The sequence below is a fragment of the Vigna radiata genome, chromosome 8 (genome assembly GCF_000741045.1).
Source record: "Vigna radiata var. radiata cultivar VC1973A chromosome 8, Vradiata_ver6, whole genome shotgun sequence".
NCBI lineage: Eukaryota > Viridiplantae > Streptophyta > Magnoliopsida > Fabales > Fabaceae > Vigna > Vigna radiata.
Window position 1 is genome coordinate 33,046,616 of NC_028358.1, and position 25,549 is coordinate 33,072,164.

General features: G+C 33.4%; 2 protein-coding genes across 4 annotated transcripts; both read left to right on the top strand.

Annotated features, from left to right (window-relative positions):
• The first annotated feature begins 4,227 nt into the window (after nt 1–4,227).
• LOC106770989 (GRF1-interacting factor 1) lies at nt 4,228–7,359 on the top strand. The gene is made up of 4 exons (XM_014656855.2): nt 4,228–4,539; nt 5,559–5,635; nt 6,458–6,542; nt 6,688–7,359. The coding sequence occupies exons 1-4, from the start codon at nt 4,459–4,461 to the stop codon at nt 7,078–7,080; spliced, it is 636 nt and encodes a 211-aa protein (XP_014512341.1). The 5' UTR covers nt 4,228–4,458; the 3' UTR covers nt 7,081–7,359.
• Nucleotides 7,360–8,334: 975 nt separating this feature from the next.
• Nucleotides 8,335–24,248, top strand: LOC106772206 (myosin-11). Of its 3 annotated transcripts, none has more exons than XM_014658446.2 (38): nt 8,336–8,725; nt 9,978–10,106; nt 10,970–11,113; nt 11,200–11,345; nt 11,433–11,589; nt 11,734–11,792; nt 12,173–12,332; nt 12,407–12,556; nt 12,652–12,788; nt 12,864–13,010; nt 13,131–13,232; nt 13,379–13,436; nt 13,517–13,618; nt 14,193–14,230; nt 14,470–14,596; nt 14,675–14,845; nt 15,012–15,143; nt 15,265–15,374; nt 15,494–15,554; nt 15,803–15,980; nt 16,138–16,343; nt 16,423–16,542; nt 17,477–17,575; nt 17,728–17,949; nt 19,588–19,727; nt 20,134–20,245; nt 20,330–20,374; nt 20,457–20,723; nt 20,822–20,977; nt 21,061–21,267; nt 21,418–21,561; nt 21,971–22,041; nt 22,139–22,238; nt 22,321–22,377; nt 22,469–22,525; nt 22,599–22,679; nt 22,809–22,891; nt 23,709–24,248. In XM_014658446.2, exons 1-38 carry the CDS (start codon nt 8,723–8,725, stop codon nt 23,830–23,832), a joined length of 4,602 nt encoding a protein of 1,533 aa, XP_014513932.1. In that variant the 5' UTR covers nt 8,336–8,722; the 3' UTR covers nt 23,833–24,248. The 3 variants fall into 3 exon arrangements, with proteins under 3 accessions (XP_014513934.1, XP_014513932.1, XP_014513933.1); XM_014658447.2 differs by having other exon boundaries at nt 12,461–12,556; XM_014658448.2 differs by lacking the exons at nt 22,809–22,891; nt 23,709–24,248 and having other exon boundaries at nt 8,335–8,725; nt 22,586–22,665.
• The last annotated feature ends 1,301 nt before the right edge of the window (nt 24,249–25,549 follow it).

A 25,549-nucleotide genomic window follows, 5' to 3' on the forward strand; every position in this document is an offset into this window, starting at 1 on the left:
AAAAAAAAAAATAAAGTCTGATAGAAATAAAAGTAATAAAAATATTAAAAGTGGGAATCTCTTACACAACTCCAACGTCATCATCTAACATTAATATATGTGACACCTACAACTCTATAAACTTCCCTCTGCACATTGTCATGTTTATTGAAAATTGTACATCTCCATTCAAATTCCTATGCTCCTCCATGACATCACTTTCTATTTAAAAAATAATAAAATAATTCTCATTTTTCAACTTTTAATGTTATTTTCAACAAATAAATATATACACTGGTTATTTGAAAATGAAGAATCCTTTTACTATTTTTAAAATTTGATTTTATTTTATAAAATAAAGAAAGTTGTTGGAGTTCATGATCGAATATAAAATTAATTTATAATATATAAATAAAGTATATAAACTTATTTTAAAATTAATTTTATAAAATTAAATTAAGTTTAGAGTCTAGATGACGAGACTTAATATTTTGATTCTTCTTCTTTATGTTAAATTTTCTGATCTGAGTATACTTTCCTCTTCTTTTTAGTCACTGGTCGAACATTATCGATAGATATAAGAATTTCACCATCATTCAATAATGCTTCCAAATAGCGACAAATATGATCAAACCAAGAGTTGATTTCAGAAGAAACCACCAATTTTCTGACATGGTGAAATTGAAAATAGTTTGTTACTCATCAACACTGCTTTGAAAATATTCCCTTATAAATCACTTTTTTTTTTCATTTTAAAGAAATATAAAATGCTTTTAAATGGAAAAAAATCAAAACAGTTCGATTTTTCCTCTTTAAATTTATTTTGGGAAATAAAAATATATACAACTTTCCTCGCTGTGATCACCCTCTCCATTTATATACAAGAAAAAGATATGAGAGTGCATATATAAATAATATAAAGTCAGACGTTTCATAAAAGATAAAGAAACAAAAAAAAAAATCTGGTAAAGGATTTTCAAGAGAAAATATTTATAAAACTTGTTTATGAATAAAAGTATTTTGTGATATGTTATATATACACCTAAAGTTTTAAAAAAATATATTTTTATTTCATAAATACCTTTATAGTCAGGTATTGTTAGAAAAGTTCACCAGAAGAATTCAAAATCAATATGAATTTCAACAAGGTAAAAAATTACTAAACTCTCATATCACGGCCTATCCTTTTCACTTGTTCCTGCCACAGCGTTTCACCCTTTGACATGTCACAACCGTTTCTAATCTCATTTTCTTGATAATAAATGAAATTCTTAAAAGGTAATCAGTACTTTTTAGAATACTTTAGTAGAACCATTAAGTTAATTATTGATTTTTTTGATTAATTTATAAATTACTTCAGCTAATATAATATATATGACAAATATTTTAAAATAATTTAATCTAGAAATTTATATATATATATATATATATATATATATATATATATATATATATATATAAACATTCTAAAAATATAATATTTAACTATATTAAAAAGAGCATCATAATTTTAATATTTACAATAACAATCGGCGAGATGGAAATTATAAAGAAATTTACAATCATCTCAAAATAACTATAAAGTAAACTTTATATATAAGGAAATTATAAAGACATTTACAATTATCTCAAAATAATTATAAAATAAACTTTATATACAAAGCTAAACTAAAACTATCTAAAGAGATAGACTAAAACAAACTAAACATCTCTAACTACTCCATCTAACGCCTGTTCTTCCATCTAACGTCTACTCCAAAGAGATATATTATTTCTCTCTCATATTCACCAGATGATTATAGCAAAAGAGAAATTAATGAAAACGTACAAACACAAATACAAGCAAAAAGGTAAGCTAGCGATACAAGGCAATCCATATATTACATCAACAAATTTAAACATTTAGATGTAAGTTAATCATAAAAATCCATTCATTCTATAAATTCAAAAAAACCTAGACAAGACTCATCTAGATTCATTATGAATGTCAAACTATTGGTAGTCTGTGCATTTGTAATGATAATACAAATGATTGAAACCAAGCTATCATACAAGGTTAATCCATTTACGCTGCCTATGGCCCTGACCAGTGCCCATAGACTAGGAACTCCCGCTAGTCTCACCACATGACTCGCCTTCTCTGCTTGAGAATGATGATCATTAAAGTGTTGGAATAGACCACCAGTTCAAAGCTTCATACATTCATACAACATCAACATCCATGGCACTATTATGAAATTTTTCCATGATTCATGGAATTACGTCCACTAACCATACTTCAAACGTGTATAAATACATTGACACAAAAATTTATCATCATATAATATGTCAAAAACAATTACATCAATCAAAATAGATCTTTAAAGTCTGGTGGAAGTAACGAAAACCAGGTGAGAGCTCCTCCCTTTGACAAGGTAAATAAAACTCTATATGAGATAACATCACTTGTTCTATACAATGGCATTTTGTTCATGAATATTTTGATATGCTTACCCGGGTCAGTGGAGTCATCATATGTGTTGAAAATAAGCATCCTTCAGTTACCAAGTAAGGGGGTCTCCAAAATTCTCGCGGTGAATAGGAGCATCTAGATCATATCCACTATAGCAATGGATGAGTTATGATCCTTGATGGCTTCATTGATCTCCTAAATTGTACGGTTAGGTTTGTCGCACGATTGTTTGGTCAATTTGGATAGTGTCGAGGTGGAAGGCGCAAGACTCTTAGCACCCCGACCCTGTCACATGACTGCATTCTCCACACACAAAGCTTTTAACTCTTCCTCATACTTGCTTTGCATTTCATCCTTTCGCTTATGTAGGTTCCTCATCATCTTCCTCGGTTCAATTGGTTGTCCAAAGCTTCTTTTATCACAATGTTGCTTATATTCCTTATGGTCACTATGTGAGTTTATAAGTGATCGCTCGAACCTCGAGTAGGTGCCAAAATGTGTATAGTACAGGGTTGATTGATTCAATGTAGACTAGTTTGGTTAATCCTGACACATGGTTATTAAACGGATCTAACAAAACAATTGATGAGACAAATAAAGTCACATCATCTTTTAAAAGAATCTAACTAGTCCCTTAAATCATCTATCGAACATATAACTATCGTGATTAAGAACATTTGTAGAGATTATTACAAATGAGTTTGATAATTATGATTATAGAGTGATTGAGTCATAATGAAATTATTAGTAAATAAAAGTGCATTACAATTTATATAAATAAAAAGTTCACTAAGATAATAAATGATATTAATTGCTATATTTAATACCAAAGTGAGAGAATATTTTTAACTCAAACATTAAAATATCACTTGTGCAATTGGATCTGTTATGAAGTAAGCCTAGGTTATATTAAATCGAACTAAACAGAAGATTTTATAGGTGAATAAAGAGAAAGAAACTGAAAGCGAAATCGAAGTTATGGATGCAAGAAAACAACTTTGTTTAACTGTGTATCTTAAAATCTAACTGCATTCTTCACTAAATGTAAAACAAAATCTATAAAGACAGAAAAGAAAATTGATTGTTTAGCATGCATACTAATCAAAAACAATAAATGACAGAGTAGTTTGTGAGAAAAAAAAAGTACATAATTTCCTTTGGGAGGGTTCGGTATACAACCCAACAAGAACTGTATAAGACTATTTTTTAAGCATAACATGATTTTCTTTTCTCTCTGTGTTACCAACAATGAACAAAATTATTTTATTTTCCACTCTTTCCAAAATGAAAACTACTGTATGATTTATTTGATGCTATGGAATTTAGGTACAAGAAACCCAAAGATAATGCACATCATCTTACAGTTTTTAATTTTTAATTAACAAACGATATCCACACTAATGAAACTAACTACTTTTTATTCATAAAAGATTATAACAATATGTATAAACAAAGTAATTTACTTCATAAAAAAAAAAGATTATTTGTTCAAACTAAATAAACAGGAACTCCTAAAATGAAGCTTAAGAAAGAAAAAACAAATTTTGCCATGTATTGAGAAACTTTTGACGTATTTGACTTTGTTTAGTTGCGAACAGCAGCATCTTTTATTTTCTCTCTCTGGTCCATCACGTGAGCTACTTTTTGAGAGAGAGAGAGAGAGAAGAGAGCAAAGACACGCAGTTCCAGAGAGGGACCCTGTTGCAGAGAAGAAAGAGCCAAATCAACCAGGTTCCCTCAACCTCAATTCTCTCTCTTGCAATAAATAATAATATCTTTCTCGGTGTGGTAGCAAGCAACATTGTAAATGTAATTGTAATTGTAATTGCAAGTGAGAGAGAAGGCAAAAGCGGGAACAGAGAAAAACACAGTCTTTTGTTTCTCTTTGCAGTTCCTTCCTCCTTGCACTCACCCTTGCTTGCAGGGGTTGTTTCCCCCTTCTGCTTGAGAGAAAAAGAGAGAGATAATAGATTTCAATTTCATCATCTGTATATAAATAGTGGACTTAGTTACTTAGCGTGTGAGAAATGCAGCAGCACCTGATGCAGATGCAGCCCATCATGGCAGCCTACTACCCCAACAACGTCACCACTGATCACATTCAACAGGTCCTTTCCTTTCCTTTCCTTTCCTTTCCTTTCCTTTCCTTTCACTCTTCCATTTCCATTCTCCCTCTCTTTTCCTTCTTCTTCTTTTCTTTTATCTTTCTCAAGCTTCTTTCCACTTTCCCTTCACCTGTCTCTGCTCAGGGAACCTTTTCTTTTGTGTCTCTGAGCCTGTGGGTCTTACTGTGCCACTTTTAGTACTACCCCTTGCTTACTCTGTTTCTCATCATGCTCTCTTCTCTTTATTCTTTGTCACTTTCTGCTAACATCTCTGTGAGCCTATCTTAACGTAATCCCCGTCTTTGTCACTTCACGTTCATCACTTTGCTTGATTCTCTCTGTTCTTATCATTTATTAAGCTTGACTCCACTCATTCTTGGGCCCCTTCAGTATGCCTTTCGTTTTATTTACTTTTTTTCGAGAGAGTAACTGTTCTTTAGTTCTTTAGTGTCTACACTGTTCTGGTGGCACCCCACTTTGATACTTCCTGTGTTGTTTGCTCCGTTCATGTTTTAAAGTGTTGAACTTGGACTGCTAGATTCTCTCATGTGTTGTCCTTGCAGTTTTGTAGATTGGTACCGCCATGTGTTTAGCTTCTCTGTTTTGGTTTAGTATCTCTATGGTGATTTGTGGGAGAGAATGTTGAACTATTTCATGTTCAATAAAGGGCTTGTTTACTTTATTGCATACAATTACAGTCCTTTGAAGAAAGTGTTTAATATTAAAGAAAATATGACAGGATGGACATTGCATGCCAGAAAATGCTCATATTCATAGTTTCAGTCGACATAAATAAAAGTCATTAATATTATGCCATACATGACTATTTTCGTACAATACATCTTAGAAAATATACCCTAAAATTTCTCAGCATATTTTCTGAAGTTTACTAAGACGGATCAACTATGGCTTTTTTTTTTTGTTTGTTTGCTCCCCCATTTCACATTTATTATGCAAGTTTCCCCTCTTGTTTTTGTGATATTGTCATATCTGAAATAACCAGTTTCTCTCTTTACTAGCAGTATCTGGATGAAAACAAGTCCCTGATTCTGAAGATTGTTGAAAGCCAGAATTCTGGCAAGCTGAGCGAGTGTGCCGAGTAAGAATTGGTCTCATTTTAAAACTTTTTCTCAAATCTCTATTATTTGGCAAGCATGAGACCTTTCTGGTTTGGTGTTATATAATAACTGTAAGGAATAGAAACTGGAACAAGTTCTTACCTCAATCCCTTCAGTTAATTTCTGTCTTAATTTTCTGATCACTTGTTCCACTTGTAATAGCCTAACTCCTCATAAGTTAGCTTTGGATATTAGCAGGTTCAAATAGTTCATGCTAAAAATGACTTATTCCAAACTTTACCCTCCCAGTTTCATATCTGATATTTTACCAACAGTTGCAGACAGTGTTTAGGAACTACCTAATCAGTCTGACGATAAAGCTAGCTAGGTTGTTCGAAATCTTGAATCTAAATGGAGTCTGCATTGACTATGTATCTTTTTGCAGGCTTTTTCTAAGATACAGTGTACCCCACAATACTTAAAAAAAATTGGACACCAATAGTTTTATACAATTATGAATTGAAGTTGCAAATATGATGACTTGAAACAAAACAGTTGTCACTTTCTGTACATGTATATTTCCACAAGGTCAATCATTAGGAGAAAGGTTGTAGCCCTTTTTGGTAATTGCATCATTTCGTGGTTTTCTTGTCAACACAACTTGAAGGGGACACAGATACTCAAAGTAGATCAACTTTTTTCTTGGGAAACTGTGGGGGTGTGAAAAAGTTGCTTCAAAGAATCACGGTTGTCCATGTTTTCCTTGTGATTGAAACCCAAAACAGTTATTAGATTTTATGGTTCCTTTACTGCTCCTTTTATTGTGGTCCTAAAGCATCATAATCCTCTTGTCTTTATTTCAGGAACCAATCCAGGCTGCAGAGAAATCTGATGTACCTTGCTGCAATAGCTGATTCCCAGCCCCAACCACCTCCTATGCCTGGTCAGGTACACAACCATTTTTTCAGAACATTTGATTAGCATCGGAAATCACTTTGACATGCTAGATACATTTTACATGAAAAATACTGTAATGATCCAGTATCATACATAATTTTCAGTTAACTTCATATTCTTCTGAATATCATTGCAGTATCCTCCCAGTGGAATTATGCAGCAGGGAGCACACTACATGCAGGCTCAACAAGCTCAGCAGATGTCACAACAACAGCTAATGGCTTCACGCTCCTCCCTCTTATACTCTCAACAACCCTTCTCAGCTCTTCAACAGCAGCAGGGCTTGCACAGCCAACTTGGCATGAGCTCCAGTGGAAGTCAAGGCTTTCATATGATGCAAAATGAAGCCACAACTGTAGGGGGCAATGCAACCATAGGTTCTGGAGGGTTTCCTGATTTTGTACGCATTGGTAACATTGGCAAGCAAGATATTGGAAGCTCTGGTGAAGGCAGAGGAGGAAGCTCTAGTGGCCACTCTGGTGATGGTGGTGAGACCCTTTATCTGAAATCTGCGGCTGATGGAAACTAAGCTAGCCAGGGAGAATACTGAAGTTTCCTTGGCCTTTAGTGGTTTATTTAGTTAGGAGAATTAGGCAGTGGACATTAAGTAGAGGAAGAAGAAAGGGAAAAACTTGCTGCACTTGTTGCTTATATATGTTGTTTGTTTATCTTGTGCTAAAGGCAAACAATCTAATCACTGCCTTGATGTTTCTGCAGTAGTACTAGTAGTAACATGATGCATGCTTTATTTTCTGGTGTAAAGCTTTAGTCATAAATGTCAAGGTCACAATATGACCACTTGTTATCATGAGGGTTATTTGGTTGAACCATGACAGATGAAAACTCAGAATCCAAACCCATCATATATGCAATATGCTGGTGTGGTTCATGGTTAGTCACTACCTAGTACTATATATTTTATAATTTTATAAAATAAACCATCAAAAGAAAATATTTAAAACTAACTATATTAAAATTAAGTTTATATAAATCATATATGTTACAAGTCTTAAAAATGTTCCGTAAGATATTGTTTAAAATTCCATCCTATATTTTTAATAGAGAATAAGAAATTTTATTTTGTAAGGATTTTTTGTGAGTTGTTATTTTATTTTAAGGGTTTTTTATTATGTCACATCTACAAGAAGTTTTATGAGATTCTACAGTGGTCGCACTTTATAATTTTTTATTTGTATTTTAATATTTTATATTTAAAAAATATTTTAATTATGTGATTGATTATTTTATTCTTAAAATTTATAATCTTCTGCTAAACAGTTTATTCTAAAAGTTTTTTTTTTAATTTTTATTTTATTTTATTTTTTATAAACCTAGATCATGATTAGGGCTATATTAGAAATGTTCTTAATTAATCAACTTATCTCATGCATTTGGACCCAATAACTTGGTAAGTTAGTTTTTCACAATAAATATAATATGTTAGTTGTGGAAATTGTCAAAAATTCTGACATAAAACTCACTCAACTCAACATAGTAAAGTTATCAAGTTACTGAAAATGACATAGTTAACAACTGATACAAAGCCCAAATTTATAATGTCAGATAATCTTATTTCATTATAAATTAAATAAGAAACCCAAAATTATTATTTAATTCCTTCTAATATATATATATATATATATATATATATATATATATATATATATATATCTTTTGCATATAGAAGAAGTTTACATATTAGATTTATTAATGTATGTTTTTTTTTTTTTTAAAATTAGTTATAAGAATGCACTCCCACGCACCAAAATGGATTAATGTATAAAATAAGATTGAATATTATTGTGAAGATTATGGTTATGATAGGAAGTAACAAATGGCAGTTGTAGTATTTATGCTAGCTATAAACATTTGAAAGAGAAGGGAAGGGGAAAAAAAGGGAAGAGATTAGGAACCACGAGTTGGCGCGAAAGCAAAGGGAAGAAGAAGAAAGTGCCGAAGTTGAAGGGCGTTGCGAAGAATGTCTTCTCATGGATCCAGACCCAGACCCTCACCCTCATCCTCACCTACATTCACTTCCACTTCTTTCTCCTTTCATTTTTCCTTCCCTCTCACTTTCATCTTCACCCTTTCTCACTTTCTTAACACATTTTATTCAAATTGCAGCATCAGATCCTTAACTACTTTTATCCTTCTCTTTATGAACCGCGCCGATGGTATGCTTCTAATTCAAACACTTATCTAGCCATTTTCAATTAATGCATTTTTCTTTCTATTTAGTTAGTCGCATGCACAATCAACACAGGCCTCTCATGCGATCACCTGGTTGTTTTATATTTAAAAACAGAATATGAATGACGGAATTGAAAAGACTTAAATGTCAATGATGGAACGAAACTATGGACTAGATGCTTATGCAATTCATACCTGTTTTATATAGTGATACTCTTCCATGATTAATGCACATTGGTATCTTGGATAAGTATGGGAAAAAGGATTGGAGAGTTTACTGGTTAAATCTGTAGGACAAAACTTAGGTATAGTTTCTTAGGTGTTTTTAGTGTTGTTTTTTTTAATAAGAATTCAGAGATGTTGCATTCAGATGGAGTTGGGCTACTTAGGCAACATGCTCAGATATATCATGCCAAGAGTGGATAAATTATGAAACAAAAAGTGATTCATCATTAAATGCTTGCAGACAAATCTCACTTGGTTTGTTCTGTGTGAAGTGGATGGATTGGACATGTTATCTAGATGTGTTAGAGAAGGGGATAATTTTTTAAACTTTTATTCTTTTGGTAGCAATGGGTCAGAGAAGTGGATAATTTTTTAAACTTATATTCTTTTGGTGGCAATGGATTGAAGAAATTTTGATTTAATTGGCACATCAAGTTTCAAATTAATATTGAGCTCAAGATCCTGAATTGTGGGCTGTGACTCGTGATTGTTTATGCCAAAAAAAGTTGAACTTCTACTTCTGAAAAGCATTGACTTAGACTTATAGATTCTGATCTTGTAAAGCAATTTTGTGGAGATGTCAAAATATAATATCTCTCCATCTATGTGTAGAAATATGATATGTTATTGGAAAAGAAATATGATATGTTATCTTCCAGCCAGTAGCGAACTTTGATTAAGCTGACTGATTTTTCTACAATGTGGTATCCACTTGGTTTTTAGGCTACTGTTTGTGAAAATTATGCTAAAACATTCTGATTTATTTTATTTGGCTGTTAGTATTACTGATCCTGTGTAACTAACTATAAGAAAGAAACTTGTGCTATTGGTATACATATTTTAGTTTAGTTTGGAATTTTTAGATCTTTCTAGGCACACATTATGGGAGAAATGGATGCACAATTCTTGCTAGCTTTTCTTGCGGACAAGATAATATAATAGTACATATTTAGGCCGTTATGAGATCTTAGATAATTGTAATAAAAGATTATTCCATATCTCCATCTGCAGGGGACTCCCGTGAATATTATTGTGGGTTCTCATGTCTGGATTGAAGACCCAGATGTATCTTGGATTGATGGACAGGTATTAAAAATCAATGGAAAGGATGCTGAAATTGAAACTACCAATGGAAAAAAGGTTTGTAGACTGTCAGAGTGCCATTTACTTGCTTCTTTATTTTATAGTATTATATTTTTTGCCTTTATATCCAATCTATTTTGAGAAGAAGACTGGTAGGTTTATTGCCAATTTTGGTCAGTGATAAGCAGCATCCTGTCTTGATATATAAGACTTTGGCTTATTGTATGACAACAGTTAAATGGTTTACCTCTGATTTAGGCGTGGTGAAATGTTAAGGGAAGGGTTTGACCACATGTTTTTTTTTCCTATATACTAGTTTTCGGAAACAAAAAATTTGCTGCCCCTCTACAAACAAGTTTACATTGTGTCCCCATGTTATTTATTCTAGTTTTGCCGCACCTCTACACACACACATGTAGAAACTGTTTACACGATGATCAACTTAAGAGAAAGCACTGCTAGTCAGCTGTATCTTAGCTTCAAGTAGATAAAAAAATGTGTAAAAAAGCTTAAGAAAAACTAAAAAGTAACGAGATCCATAAACAAGCCTTCTTTCTTTCATTATTGAACTGAACTTTCCCGCTTGGTATTCAAATTATCATTGTGATCCATCAAAAGTTGTATTAATTAATTTTTTCATGTTGAAAATCCACCATCAAAGTCATTGGTGTCTTGAATAAATTTATCGCTGTCAGTTTCTGTACTGTATTCCTGCTTTATGTTTACTGATGAAGTCTGTAGTAAAAAAATTAATTACTATTTGTTGACTTCTAAAGGCATTTTACTTCATTAATTGATGAAGAACTCACTCTTTCTCATGCTTCTATTGCCAACTGATAATCTGCAAATTTTACCGTGACTTATTAGGCCAAAGGTTACTTCTGAATTATTACTTGTTCTTCTATTTTGGCTATTTCAAGGTCAATGCAAATCTATCAAAAATATATCCTAAGGATATGGAAGCTCCTCCTGGTGGAGTGGACGATATGACTAAACTGTCCTATTTGCATGAGCCTGGAGTCCTGCAGAACTTGAAGGCTAGATATGAATTGAATGAAATATACGTAAGGATTTCTTCCCTTTAATGTGATGAGTGATGAGATACAGTGAAGATTATAAGTGAAAAAGTTGCTACCAATTGTTTTGGCAGACTTATACTGGAAATATTCTAATTGCTATAAATCCATTCCAAAGACTACCTCATATTTATGGTGCGCACATGATGCAACAATACAAGGGAGCACCATTTGGAGAATTAAGCCCTCATGTATTTGCAGTTGCTGATGTTGCATATAGGTAATCTTAATTTTTTTCCTAAAGATTGAAAGTTTTTTTCTATAATTGAAGCAAATATTAAATTGATGCTTTTTTTTTTAATAACAGGGCAATGATTAATGAAAAAAAAAGCAATTCAATTCTAGTCAGTGGGGAAAGTGGAGCTGGTAAAACTGAAACTACAAAAATGCTTATGCAGTACCTTGCTTTCTTAGGTGGTAGGGCTGGTACCGAAGGACGGACAGTTGAACAACAAGTTCTTGAAGTATGATTGAATTAATAATACTCATTTTTTTTAACTCCAAAATTCCCATTCTCATGCTCCCTCCCTCTCTCGAATAACTTTCCTTTTTCTTATCTTCTGAAATGAACTCATTCAAGACTTCCATATTGATTGATTTGAGTGCAGTCAAATCCAGTTCTGGAAGCATTTGGGAATGCTAAAACTGTTAGGAATAACAATTCTAGGTGAGTCTATAGTGTGGTAAATAAAGAATTTTGTGGGTTTTATTCTCTATGATTTCTGGTTTATAAATTATCTTTTGTATCAGTTTTTTTGACATGTGGGCCATGAAGAATTCCTTGTGCTTCCTTCGTATTGCTTGTCTGAAATTATGGATTAACTGTACCTCTGTTATTTTTCTCATTTCATTACTTTTAGTATATGATGTCATATTGCCAAAAGTCATTATAATTTTAAGAAGGGAAGTTAGAATGATGCCTTTCTTAATCAAATTTTTGTTCCAGAAAAGAATTTATTTTTGCTAATATAACCTGCTACATGATACTGAATGTGCAAGCTATTACCAAAGAGTTGGTTTCAAATTCTCCTAGTGTTAATGGTGCAGTCGATTTGGTAAATTTGTTGAGATCCAATTTGATAAAAGTGGAAGAATATCAGGAGCAGCCATCCGAACATATCTTCTAGAGAGATCTCGGGTTTGCCAAATTAATGATCCTGAAAGGAATTACCATTGCTTTTATCTTCTTTGTGCTGCACCGCAGGAGGTGGCTTTCTGTCTATCATCTACTTACTGCTGATTCTCTTAATTACGTAAAGTCATTGGAAATTCTTCTAACAGGAAATTGAGAAATACAAATTAGGAAATCCTAAATCATTTCACTACCTTAACCAGTCAAAATGCTATGAACTGGCTGATGTAAGTGATGCTCGTGAATATCTTGCCACTCGAAGAGCTATGGATATTGTTGGAATAAGTCAAAAAGATCAGGTATTTCTTCAAGAATAGCTAATGTAGTTTCTTTCTTGCTAGAATATTGAATGATTGTTTTCCACCTCTCTGATTTGTCCTGTTTCTTGTCTCAGGAAGCCATTTTCAGAGTTGTTGCTGCAATTCTTCATATTGGTAATATTGAATTCACCAAAGGAAAAGAGGTTGACTCATCGGTTCCAAAAGATGACAATGCCAAATTCCACCTAAAAACAACTGCTGAGCTTCTCATGTATGGTCATTGTTGTATCATTACTTGTGTTTGTATGGTTTATAGTTTCTTTAAGATGTGTCAATATTGGATCAGGTGTGATGCTGATGCCTTGGAAGATGCATTATGTAAGCGTGTCATGATCACCCCTGAAGAAGTTATAAAAAGGAGCCTTGACCCCCAAAGTGCAGCAGTGAGTAGAGATGGGTTGGCAAAAACAATTTATTCTCGGCTATTTGACTGGTAAGATACTGAAAATGGACATACAGTCATCTTTTAGAGTCTACTTAGTAAGAAACACTGAATATAGGGATGCAGGGTTCTGGTTTTGATTCCTGAGTCATTTATGTTTTTTTCTAACAGGCTGGTGGACAAGATAAATAATTCAATCGGACAAGACCCCAAATCTAAATCGTTGATTGGGGTCCTTGATATCTATGGTTTTGAAAGTTTTAAAGCTAACAGGTAATATATAGTTTTGAAGAATAAACATATCTATCCATTAGTATGTCCACAAGAGTGCATTAGTGAAGATATTGAAAGCAACTACCTCTACTTGTTCTCAAGTTTCAATCTTTTGTAACTTATTTTCAGTTTATCATGCTCTGCAGTTTCGAGCAATTTTGCATTAATTTCACAAATGAGAAGTTGCAGCAACATTTCAATCAGGCAAAGTCTAAGAACAAATTATGCACTTCAAGTTTCTTTGTTATTTCTGTATTTAATATGATTAAGATGATGACTTTCAGCACGTGTTTAAAATGGAACAAGAAGAATATACAAAGGAGGAGATCAATTGGAGCTACATTGAATTTGTTGACAATCAAGATGTTTTGGACCTTATTGAGAAGGTTCTTTTTATCCTTATTTCCCACTTTCTTCTAGAGACTGAGTATATTAATTCATTTTTAGTTGGAAGTCTTCTATTTAATTGTTCATATCGTTAATGAAACTGAAAGGTAGTGGTTTTTATATGCTTAATGATGACATGTACAATGCTGGCTTTTTTAACTATCTAATATAGGTTCTTCCCACTGTCTATTTAGTGTGACAGTACATTTCCTATTAATAATGAATACTCGATTGATCCAAGTTGGAAAAGGTTGACAAAATTCACATGCGTACATGTAGAAAGTAAGAGAAGCAGGGGAACAAGAATGTGTGATGAAAATAAAATTGGTTTACGAGTTTCTTTCTTGCTTCTTTGGAACTGAAGTGTGATATCTTTATTATGTATTATTGGAGTATATTACACAATCTATATTATTTTGATGAAAGTAAATTTACAATTAAGGAATTTCTATTTCTGAGTACTTCCATCATGTTATTACTTTGGGCCCCTTTTACATCCTAGTTCAATCCTTCGTTAGGCTTTTCCTTCCTTTTGTTCTTGTTATATTTTTTACATTGATTTTGCTTTTGCAGAAACCTGGAGGAATCATTGCTCTCCTCGATGAAGCTTGGTAAAATATTGTTTTTTGCTCTCATGAACTTCTTCCTTTTCATGGCTTGCTTGATGATTTTAATTTTTAACCTTTAGTTTGTAAAAGTAGACATGATCCAGTTTTTTTTTTTTTTTTTTTTTTTTTTTTTTTTTTTTTTTTTTTTTTTTTTTCTGGTTTCTCAAAATCTATAGCTCCTTGTTAAATAACATAACCTATTTCCATCATTCATTCCATTAACTTTTGCCTTTGTCTTTCAGCATGTTCCCAAAATCAACTCATGAAACATTTGCAAACAAGCTTTATCAAACATTTAAGAATCACAAGCGCTTTATTAAGCCAAAATTGTCTCGAACGGATTTCACAATTGCTCATTATGCTGGGGAGGTATGACTAATCTCAACATTCGCTGCTACCAGAATGAGGCATTGTTGCTTTTTCAAATTGAACCTTGTCGATTTGCAGGTACTATACCAGTCTGATCAATTCTTAGACAAAAACAAGGATTATGTGGTTCCAGAACATCAAGATTTATTGAGTGCTTCCAAATGTTCTTTTGTATCTGGCCTTTTTCCACCACTTCCAGAAGAGACGTCAAAATCTTCCAAATTTTCTTCAATTGGTTCTCGTTTTAAGGTATCATTCCTTTCCATGTCTTCATTGTAAACTTTAGGACTTCATTGTAACCAAGTTTTTAAGGCATCATTCAAATAATGAAAATTGGAACCATCTCCCTTCACTAACTACAAAAATTGAACTGCTTTCTTATTATCTAGAAGCTAATGAATTCTGAATGGTGCAGCTACAACTACAAAGCCTAATGGACACATTAAATTCTACAGAACCCCATTACATTAGATGTGTGAAACCAAACAACCTCCTCAAGCCTGCAATTTTTGAGAATGTCAATATTATGCAACAACTTCGCTGTGGTGTGAGTATGCTTTTATGTATTTCCTTTATTTCATTCTTTAGAAGATGGTTTATGGAAAAGTATATCTGTAATTCCTTGAAGTCTTTATCCCATCTACTGTTCCTAACTCTTGCCCCTATAGGGTGTATTGGAGGCAATCAGAATCAGTTGTGCTGGCTACCCTACTCGTCGCGCTTTCTTTGAATTTATAAACAGATTTGGCATCCTTGCCCCAGAGACCATCGAAGCAAAGTAAGCATTCTTTTATTTTATCTTTAATGCTTGGGAGGAAAAATTTGGCTTTGAATGTTAAAACATTTTGTACCAAACTTGGGCATGGTGCTAATGTCAAGTTTTTCACCTGTGAGTAGCTGTGATGAAAAAACTGCTTGCCAAAAGATTCTGGAAAAGATGGAGCTTAAAGGATATCAGGTAACTTGATGTATTACACAAGAATAATTATTGTCCGTGTTCTTGTCGAGTTGTTCATATCTCTGCTGTAAATCCCTCTAGGCCCTGGGAACAACTATTATCCGTGTACATTTTCAGTATTAATTTTTAACGGCTCTTTCAGACTTAACCATCTAAGGTTATCTGGGGCCTTGTATGTCATAACGTGCATATATGTATAATATTTATGCCCTGCTCATATGTTTGCTGGTTGGCTTCAAATGTTGTAGATTGGAAAAACGAAGGTATTCTTGAGGGCAGGTCAGATGGCTGAATTAGATGCTCGGAGAGCTCAAGTACTTAGTAATGCAGCAAAAGTTATCCAACGTCGTGTACGAACCCATCAAGCACGCAGACACTATCTTGCATTGCGTAAGAAGACCATATACGTGCAGTCTCGGTGGAGAGGTAAATTGTTTCAATAGGGAAATAACCTGATTAATTTGTTAGAATAAATGCAGCCATGTTCATAGCATGACGTCCCTAACTAGCACATATATCTTAGATCTGTAGGAGACCTCATTACTTGATATTATTCTTAAGATATATGATATATTATCTATAGGAAGACTTGCATGTAAACTCTATGAGCATTTGAGAAGGGAAGCTGCTGCTGTGAAAATTCAAAAGAACATACGTCGACATGAAGCTAGGAAAGCCTATAAAGAACTTCAGGTGGCAGTACTTACCCTGCAAAGAGCTATAAGGGCCACTGCTGCTCGCAAGGAATTCAGATTTAGGAAGCAGACTAAAGCTTCCATCATCATTCAGGTTTGGTCAAGTACTAAATGATTTGGATCATCCTCTAGAGCAATCGGTGTTCAATAATTTTCTCTCTAAAAAATTGTAGGCTCGGTGGCGGTGTCACAAAGCTGCCATATATTATAAGAGGCTGAAGAAAGGTACAATAGTTACACAGTGCAGATGGAGGGGGCGTGTATCCAGGAGAGAACTTAGGAAACTAAAAATGGTATGTTTTTATGTCTACCATTATTCTTATAGAGATTAAGTAGACCCTTCAAATATATATAAAACTAAAGACGCAACTTGTTCTTACTACATAACTTATGGAACAAAAGGAAAAGGATACTATTTGTCACCCAGTTAATTTGTTTTATTGTAAAGTTGAGTTTTAAATCATAAAAGTAAACACAAACAATATTTATATTTTTTGTTTCATCATTATTGTCGTTGTCATCATCGTTATTCTTTTAGAGAGAAAAACAACATAAAAATACAAAACTCGCGATTTACCAAGATTGAAATTGGCTTTAACTTTTTACTTATGATTATATAAGACATAAAATTGTCCCCTTTTTATTTTGATTTCATAAGCCACTATCATATTTTTATTTTGGAAGAAATGAAACAGATTCAAAATAGACCTTTGAGAAATCTACAAAATAGAATATCACATCCACAATGGATTTGAGCGAAGAGTTGTGTGACATTTTTATTTCTTTCCTTTTTATGATATGAAAGATCAAATTTGTTAGAGATCTCATAACGACTAGAGATAAGACAAGTTTATAATATATAAGTGGGTATAAACTTCATCTTACAAATTGGTTTTGTGGGGTTGAATTAGATTTAACATTCATTTCTTAACATGGTATCAGAGTCATGGTTATAGCCTATTGTAGTGAAATTTGATGTTTGTTGGGTCTATTGTTTCACCCGTTATCGGACCATCTATTAATGTTTAGTTTCACACTCGAGATGTATATACCTTGGCGTGAGAAGGGTGTGTTGGAGATCCCATATCGACTAGTGCAAACCTCACCTTATAAGTCAATTTTATGAAGTTGAGTTGGACTTTAAATCTAACTCAATTTTGTTTTCTAGTTTCATTATAACTATAATTTTTTTCTCTCTAAGTTGACATCTGTTTCCATTTGCTATAGGCTGCAAAAGAAACTGGTGCCTTACAAGAAGCAAAGGATAAACTTGAAAAACGAGTGGAGGAACTAACATGGCGTCTCCAACTAGAAAAAGGTTTAAAGGTAAGATCTGTAGATAGATATACTTTTGGAAGGATTTTGTTGTTGTGATGATCTCTTGTACAAATATGAAACGAGAAAAAGGTTAAAAAGGAAAAAATTTCAAGTTACTAAGTACCCTTGCAACTGAGTAAGCCATGTGGAATCATGTGCAGACAAATTTAGAAGAATCCAAAGCTCAGGAGATAGCAAAACTGCAGAATTCATTGCAGGAGATGCAGATCAAATATGAAGAAACTAATGCTCTGCTCATTAAAGAGAGAGAGAATGTAAAGAAAGTTGTTGAAGAAGAACCTCCTGTCATTAAAGAAACACAGGTTATTGTTGAAGATACACAGAAGATTGAGACACTGACAGCAGAAATTGAGAGCCTAAAGGTAAGAAATTTCAGTCATAGGAGATCAAATTTCCTATTAGGTAAACCTTATTTCAAGGATGCATCATTTTCTATACAAAATGCGTCATTTAAAATTTAAAGTTTTTATTTCTAACATTATTTTTTTCAGTGATATACGACTGATATCATTCCTGGAATGGTATATTAATTTTGTAGCCTCTTTTTCTTCATTGGTTAGTTGGTAAAGGAAAAAAAAAACATCAGATCTGGAATTTGTTATATCTGATTGAGGACCATAAAGAATGTCAATGTGAGGATGTTATTCAAATTATATATTTTTGTTCCGGACAACATGTATCCAATTATGCAACCTAGCCTTTGTATGGAACTATGGCTTATTTTGGATATTCTTCTTGGTAAGCATTTATAAGAAATTAATGAAAGAGTTTGTAAAAAATTTGAGGTGCATGATTTGATTAATTATGAGAGAAGTTTGATTCACTTTGTCTTATTTTCTTCTCTTAAATGTACTTGTTGAAAAGTTCATCCAAACTAGGCCTAATATGCAACTCATCAAACATGTTTTCAGAACTTGATGAGACCTATCGTGTTAAGAAATCACAAGAACCATAACAAAGGATTAGGAAGTTGTGTTTGGAAAAATTGAACTGCTCTCTTTGCGCTAGTCTTACTAAATGCCATTCAGCATCTTTTCAAGATAGACATTCTAGGAAATCTTGGAAATACTTAGTGCAGATTTATTAGAAAGCAAATATATTCATAAGATTATGACTTATGCAGTATATACAGTTGGAACAACCAACAACAAATTTTGGCAATAAGAAACCTGTGCTTTTGTCTTCATAGCCTTTGTAAAAATATATCAGCTACTTGTAGTGTAGTAGATGTGTGAACAAGAGTATAACGAGACTGGCCAAGGCTTCTCTGATATGATGCTGATCCACCTGTGTTTTTTGTTATCATGAAACACCACTAGTAGTCTAGATTATTCTTTACTTCATTAACACTCTGTAGATCCTTAATATGAAGGGATGCAACAAAGCAAGTTTCTCTCTGGTTGATATAGGGAACGGCAAGATAATTTTTCATTCTATTCAAATTAGAAATATTATCAAATCAAGTTCTTCATTATGGAAGAAAAATATAGTTAATGCTAGTTGATAGAGTGATGTTCTTCACACACAAAATGTCCTTTGATGTGTGCACATTAAACTAAAACTTATGTCAATTATGAATGATTGTGAAGAATGAGGGTGATTAGGAGCTTCCATACCATGTTTAAATGTACTGAATGTCAAGGATGATTGCACTAAAACTTACAAGTAAATTTCATGTTATGGAGCTTCCATACCATGTAAAAATGTCAAGAACAAGTCATTTAAAACATCAAGAGGTTAGGTGGAGGCACTTAGCCACAGGTTATATCTCTACTCAAATAACTTGCATTAGGATTATATATTTGATTGGATGGACTACTAAGAGTGCAAAATAATGTAACGAAAATGTTTGTTTTTGAATGTCTTTAGATAATTTTATTAAAAACTGATGATAGAGCATAATTTTTGTCCAAAGTTTATGGTGATATACCAATGTTTTTTAGCAGCATATAGTGATAATCTCATCTAAAGTGATTTGTCTTGGCTTTATCTTCACACAGACCTCGCTTGAGTCAGAGAGACAGAAAGCTGATGACTTCGAAAGAAAATACAATGAAGCCCAAGCTTGTAGTGAAGAGAGAGGTAAAAAAGTAGAAGACATGGAGAAGAAGGGTCGTCAGCTTCAAGAATCATTGACTAGGTAACATAAATAATGAATAACCTAATATAATTCTTTTTGTTAGCTGTGACCAAGAAGTCATTAGCACGAATCTTGGATAGTTTCTCTGTTCATGGGGGTCAGGCTCTGTACATTTACTATCCCCAGACCCTACTAGGTAGTGGGATCCTTGTCCACTGGGTCACCCTTCAATCAGTGATGATCTACCTTGAAAATATTGGATGGCTTGTCTAAACTTGTGAGCCAAGTTCTTGGTTGTAGAGACTTCCTTTCTCGTAAAATGTTCCATAATATCATTGGCTAGCTGTTCAAAAACTTATCTTTATCTTTCCTTGATATCTCAGAATATATTATATCTAATTTAAAATTGTCCATCATATATCATGCCTACTCTTAATTAATTGAAATCTCATAATTTTATGATTAGGCTAGAAGAGAAGATTACTAATTTAGAATCAGAGAATCAGGTACTACGTCAACAAGCTGTGTCCATGGCACCTAACAAGTTCCTTTCAGGACGTTCAAGATCAATCATCCAGGTAATCCCCGATAAAAAATATTATGCATGGAAACAATAATAAGCCTGACATTGATTTAACAGGGTTTCTTGTCTGTCTATATAGAGAACTGAAAGTGGTCATATTATACCGGAAGCAAAGACACCTATGGTAAATACATATATTATAAATTCATTGTTAATGCTTTTTGGTACGTCTATATGGATTTGACTTTTTCTTGGCCACCTAATAGTCTAATCAGGAAATGCATAGTGCATCAATGCACCGGAGGGAACCCTCTGACGGTTTGGATGATAAACCACAAAAGTCACTAAATGAGAAACAACAGGAGAATCAAGAGTTACTCATCAGATGTATTGCACAACATCTTGGCTTTGCTGGGAACAGACCAATTGCTGCCTGTATCATATACAAATGCCTTTTGCACTGGCGATCTTTTGAAGTTGAGCGTACTAGTGTTTTTGATCGTATCATCCAAACTATTGGCCATGCAATTGAGGTGTGAAAAAGGCAACTTCCACATGCTAGTGCCCTCTTTTTCTTGTTCCTCTCAGCTTAACACTTTCAAGTTGCTGATAGATTCCATTCGAATTTCAGACCCAGGATAATAATGATGTCTTGGCTTATTGGTTATCCAATGCCTCTACACTTCTCTTGTTACTCCAGCGCACACTCAAGGCTAGTGGTGCTGCTGGAATGGCTCCGCAACGCCGCCGTTCTTCATCTGCAACGTTGTTTGGAAGGATGACTCAAGTAAGCATAGCTTCTGATTTCAATGAACTGTTTCCCAATGGAAATCTTTTGTTCTTCAGGTAAGCATAGTTTCCTTTTTCCAGAGTTTCCGTGGAACTCCAGCTGGAGTAAACCTTTCCCTAGTCAATGGTAGCGCAAGCAGAGGAGTAGATACATTAAGACAAGTTGAAGCCAAGTACCCTGCCCTGCTTTTCAAACAGCAGCTTACAGCATACGTGGAAAAGATATATGGAATGATTCGTGATAATTTGAAGAAAGAAATTTCTCCCTTGCTTGGATTATGCATCCAGGTGTGACAGTTTATTCCTTAATGTGTAGATTCTACAAACTGGTCTATAATGCAGGCTTTAAAATTATAATTTTTTTTCCAATTTATACATTTCACATTTCCCTGGAATATCATTCATTTAAAACATCACTGTTGGTATGTGATGAGATAGGCACCAAGAACATCAAGAGCAAGCCTTGTTAAGGGATCATCACGTTCTGTTGCAAACACTGAAGCCCAGCGTGCCTTGATTGCTCACTGGCAGGGGATAGTGAAGAGCCTAGGAAACTTTCTAAACACTTTGAAAGCTAACCATGTTAGTATAATCTCTTTTGGAACCATTCTTTCTGTGATTTTTCCTCATAGCAAGCAATATGTGCCAGTAATACTTCTTGCTCTTTACATATAATTTTGGTGCCGTTAAATATAGTGTAATAAAATTACGTATACCTCTATTGAATTTAATAAAATTACATGATCTCCCTTACTGTTTCTCAATATACATATTTTTTCTTTACTTTGATTTTAAATAAAGGGAGATTTATTTTGATAATTCACTTATAGGTTCGAATAAATTTTTGAACAAAAGGTTGGTCTTTCATAATTTGGTCCCAGACACGTCTGCATGATATGTTCTTCTAACATTATTTTATCTGCCTTTCTTTGGAAGTTGTTATATTTTTATTTATTTAGTGCTGTAATTTCTCGCGGCTTAATTTTTGCAGGTTCCTCCCTTTTTAGTTCGTAAGGTGTTCACGCAAATTTTTTCTTTCATCAATGTACAATTGTTTAATAGGTTGGTTTTTCTGCACTTCTAATATCCCGTTTTAAACTTGTGTTCAGTAAATCGGAATTTTCATTTTAATCATCTCATTTTATTTTTTTTTGGTTAGTCTTCTTTTACGACGGGAGTGCTGCTCATTTAGTAATGGAGAATATGTCAAAGCTGGTCTGGCTGAATTGGAGCATTGGTGTTATAAGGCAACAGACGAGGTGCATTAACTTTGCACTGCTGTTCTCTTCAGTTCTTTTAACTACATGTACTAACATCTTCGGCCCTCCAAAAAAATTTCAGTATGCAGGTTCTGCCTGGGATGAGCTCAAACATATTAGACAAGCTATTGGATTTCTGGTATCGGTCTATTTTTTGCTACCAACCGTCTGGCTCTCTTTTTTTGCAAATTGTCAGAGATATGATACAAATGATTTTTCCTTTGTTTTAGGTCATTCATCAGAAACCAAAGAAAACATTGGATGAAATAAGCCATGACCTGTGCCCAGTAAGTAGAAAAAATATTTGTCATTGAAAGTTCACTTTATGGTATAGTTACCATTATCAGTTCCTCTGTACAGGTCCTTAGTATACAGCAACTATATCGGATAAGCACCATGTACTGGGATGACAAATATGGAACGCATAGTGTGTCCTCTGATGTAAGTTTTTACAGAAAATTTACTTAAGCTCTTTAAAATCATTCATGCTAGAAAGCAGTACTATAATTTCAAACATAAGATGTACAGAAAAGCCACGCTGAGCTTTGCGGTATTAATGTTTTCATCTAGGTCATATCCAACATGAGAGTATTGATGACTGAAGATTCAAATAATGCAGTTAGTAACTCTTTCCTGTTGGATGATGATTCAAGGTCAGTCGAATATCATTAGTTCTTGTGTAGTTGCCGAGGTTTTCCTATTTTTATTTAATCTTGCAAAATATCTCTCACTTTTAATTCTTACTAATTAGTTTAACCATGATGCACTGAAACTAAATAAAGAAAAATATAAAACCGAGTTAAGCTTGTGGCAGTCCTGAAGTTTTCAATTCGTAATCCCTGACTTTAATTATTCTCAAATTCAAAGTTGTGATCCCTGACTTGACCAAAATAACACACGCACAGGCTCACACGGAATATAGACAGTTTTTTCATTTATAAGCTACCAAGCTTATAATCACATGCATTCAGCTGAAACCTCACTTCAAGATTACTTTGTTGTGTCCCGAGGCAGAAAAAGCCTGCTTGGTAAAGCGATTTTAAGGACAATGTTTCTTTTTTCCAGAAATATTGTAGAAAAGGGAAATAAATAAATCAAGTTCCAATATGCTAATCTGGACATTAAGTGAGGACCGAGACGTAGTTCGGATTAACTTGTTCGAGGTTTTTATTATGAAAACTTAATATGATTTAAAGCAAGAATGTCATGTTTTTGTGAATTTACTAGTGCTGACGAGCAATTTGGACGAGGGAGCTTCTAAAAAATTATAGTGGTGTAAGCTGATTTTACGTAAAGTTTAAAGTTTAATCTACATTTATTTTATATTTTACTCCCACACGTTTTTGTTGAAAAGTTTATCCAAATTGACTTGAACACTAGTTTGAGAAGCCTGTATTCTTAATAAATCTCTTGAAAATATGTATCGTGACATTGTATCATTAACCATATGAAAACGTCTATTTTGTGCAGCATTCCGTTTTCTGTTGATGACATATCGAAATCAATGGAACAGATAGATATTGCAGATATAGAGCCACCGCCACTAATTCGTGAAAACTCTGGCTTTAGCTTTTTGTTGCCGCGCCCAGATTGAGAGCTTTTGGCGTAGATTTTGATCCACCAGTATTGTTGCCCACCGCCATGGAGTTACCAAGTCACATCAGTTAGATGCTATCATGGTTGTGCTTGAACTGTTGACTTTGGTTGTCAGAACAGGTCATTGTATTAAACATACCAAAATTTACATCTCAGGGATGGATGACAAAACATAGATCATCACGTCGTGCAAGTGGATTTTTGGGCTGAGGGTAAAAGGAATAGTACTGTAATAGCCTTTTTCCATAAAGTTTTCATCCTCATTTTTTATGAACCTTTTTAGTTCTGAGCACTTTGTTTTGCTTGGAATAAGATCTTGTATCTAGGAAGAAGTATAGGAATTTTACCCAACTATGGTAGTGAATGAAGTCCATGAACATGGCTTAGAATGTGGTAACAAAAGTTCATTTTTTATATGGGCATGTTCCCTCGTACAATTTTCATTGCTTTCGATTTGTTCTTTTATCCTATCACGACGAATTCTCGAATAATGAACCCATAATTATAACAATTGGTGAAATACATTTGGAAACTTTTGATACGTGTAAGTTGCAGAAATTTGCCAAAAAAGGTTGAAAATAGGAAAAAAATAAAAGCTTCGCTAGAAGGAAACTAATGGGACTGTCGTCGGCTTCTCTGGTGCATAAAACATGGTGCTCCATCTTATTACTGTTTGCAACATTTGTTTATATGTCTTAGCTGTCTTCTTTTTGTGCAAAAACTAAAATTTTAATTATTGTTCTTTATGATAATCCTTTTACGGCTTAAAATTAATCTATTTTGGGCAAAGTGTTGAACTTCATACCCTTTATAAACATATTAACACAAATTATTTTCCTTTTAGGGCGTTAAAGTTTACATTTTTCACGATTAGAGTTTCAAAACTTTTTTAGCTTTGTTTATGTTGTTTTTGTTATAATGTTTTCTTACCAAAAGAAGGAACTTTTAACATATTGAGGTTTGCAATATTCATTTATGCGAATTAAACGGTCTTCTCTTTGGGGAAAAAACAAATCCTTAATTGTTAATATTTATAATCTTGAATTTACGACTTAAAGATAGTGTATTTTGGGAAAAGTATTAACTTTAAACTATTGAAAACTATTGAAGTTTGCTTTTTAACAATCAGGGGTTTAAAACTTTATCTCATTATGCAATGTTGCAGTATTTATATTTCTTGAGTGATATCTCATTATCCCAATAAATATAGAAAAACTATAATTATTTTAAGGAATTAACAAAAACAATAATAAATAACAATAGAGAATAAGGAAATAAGAAGAAGGAAATATAAAATATCACATAGAATTTGAAACTGTACAAGAACAGAATACACACTTATAAACCGAACGGTTCAACATAATACCGAGCGGTCTAATACAAAAGCTATATCAAACGATTTTACAAAATACCAAACAATCGAAAGGTTATTTACACATGATACACATGATAATAATAATTGAAACCTAGACTATGGACCGGACGGTCCTACACTATCATCAGGCTGATCGGTCTGCAGGGTGTCCTCTAAAGAATCTTCAATAACGCTTTCTGCTCACATCTATTGGATGATCATTGCAGTGAAGAGAACGACCGAATGGTAATTATCGAACGACAACAAAGACATGACAGGAAAAATAAGGGTAAGCTTATGTAATTTAATTAATCAATTTCAACATACATTAAAACATGACAACTGAATAATCCAAAACAAT

What these genes read in the sequence shown, in the direction of transcription:
- LOC106770989 (XM_014656855.2), top strand. Translation starts at nt 4,459, where the DNA reads ATGCAGCAGCACCTGATGCAGATGCAGCCCATCATGGCAGCCTACTAC. An exon ending in CCACTGATCACATTCAACAG is followed by an intron (nt 4,540 to 5,558) that starts GTCCTTTCCTTT and finishes CTTTACTAGCAG; the next exon opens with TATCTGGATGAAAACAAGTC. An exon ending in CACCTCCTATGCCTGGTCAG is followed by an intron (nt 6,543 to 6,687) that starts GTACACAACCAT and finishes ATATCATTGCAG; the next exon opens with TATCCTCCCAGTGGAATTAT.
- LOC106772206 (XM_014658446.2), top strand. An exon ending in AAACTACCAATGGAAAAAAG is followed by an intron (nt 10,107 to 10,969) that starts GTTTGTAGACTG and finishes GGCTATTTCAAG; the next exon opens with GTCAATGCAAATCTATCAAA. An exon ending in CCAGAGACCATCGAAGCAAA is followed by an intron (nt 15,375 to 15,493) that starts GTAAGCATTCTT and finishes ACCTGTGAGTAG; the next exon opens with CTGTGATGAAAAAACTGCTT.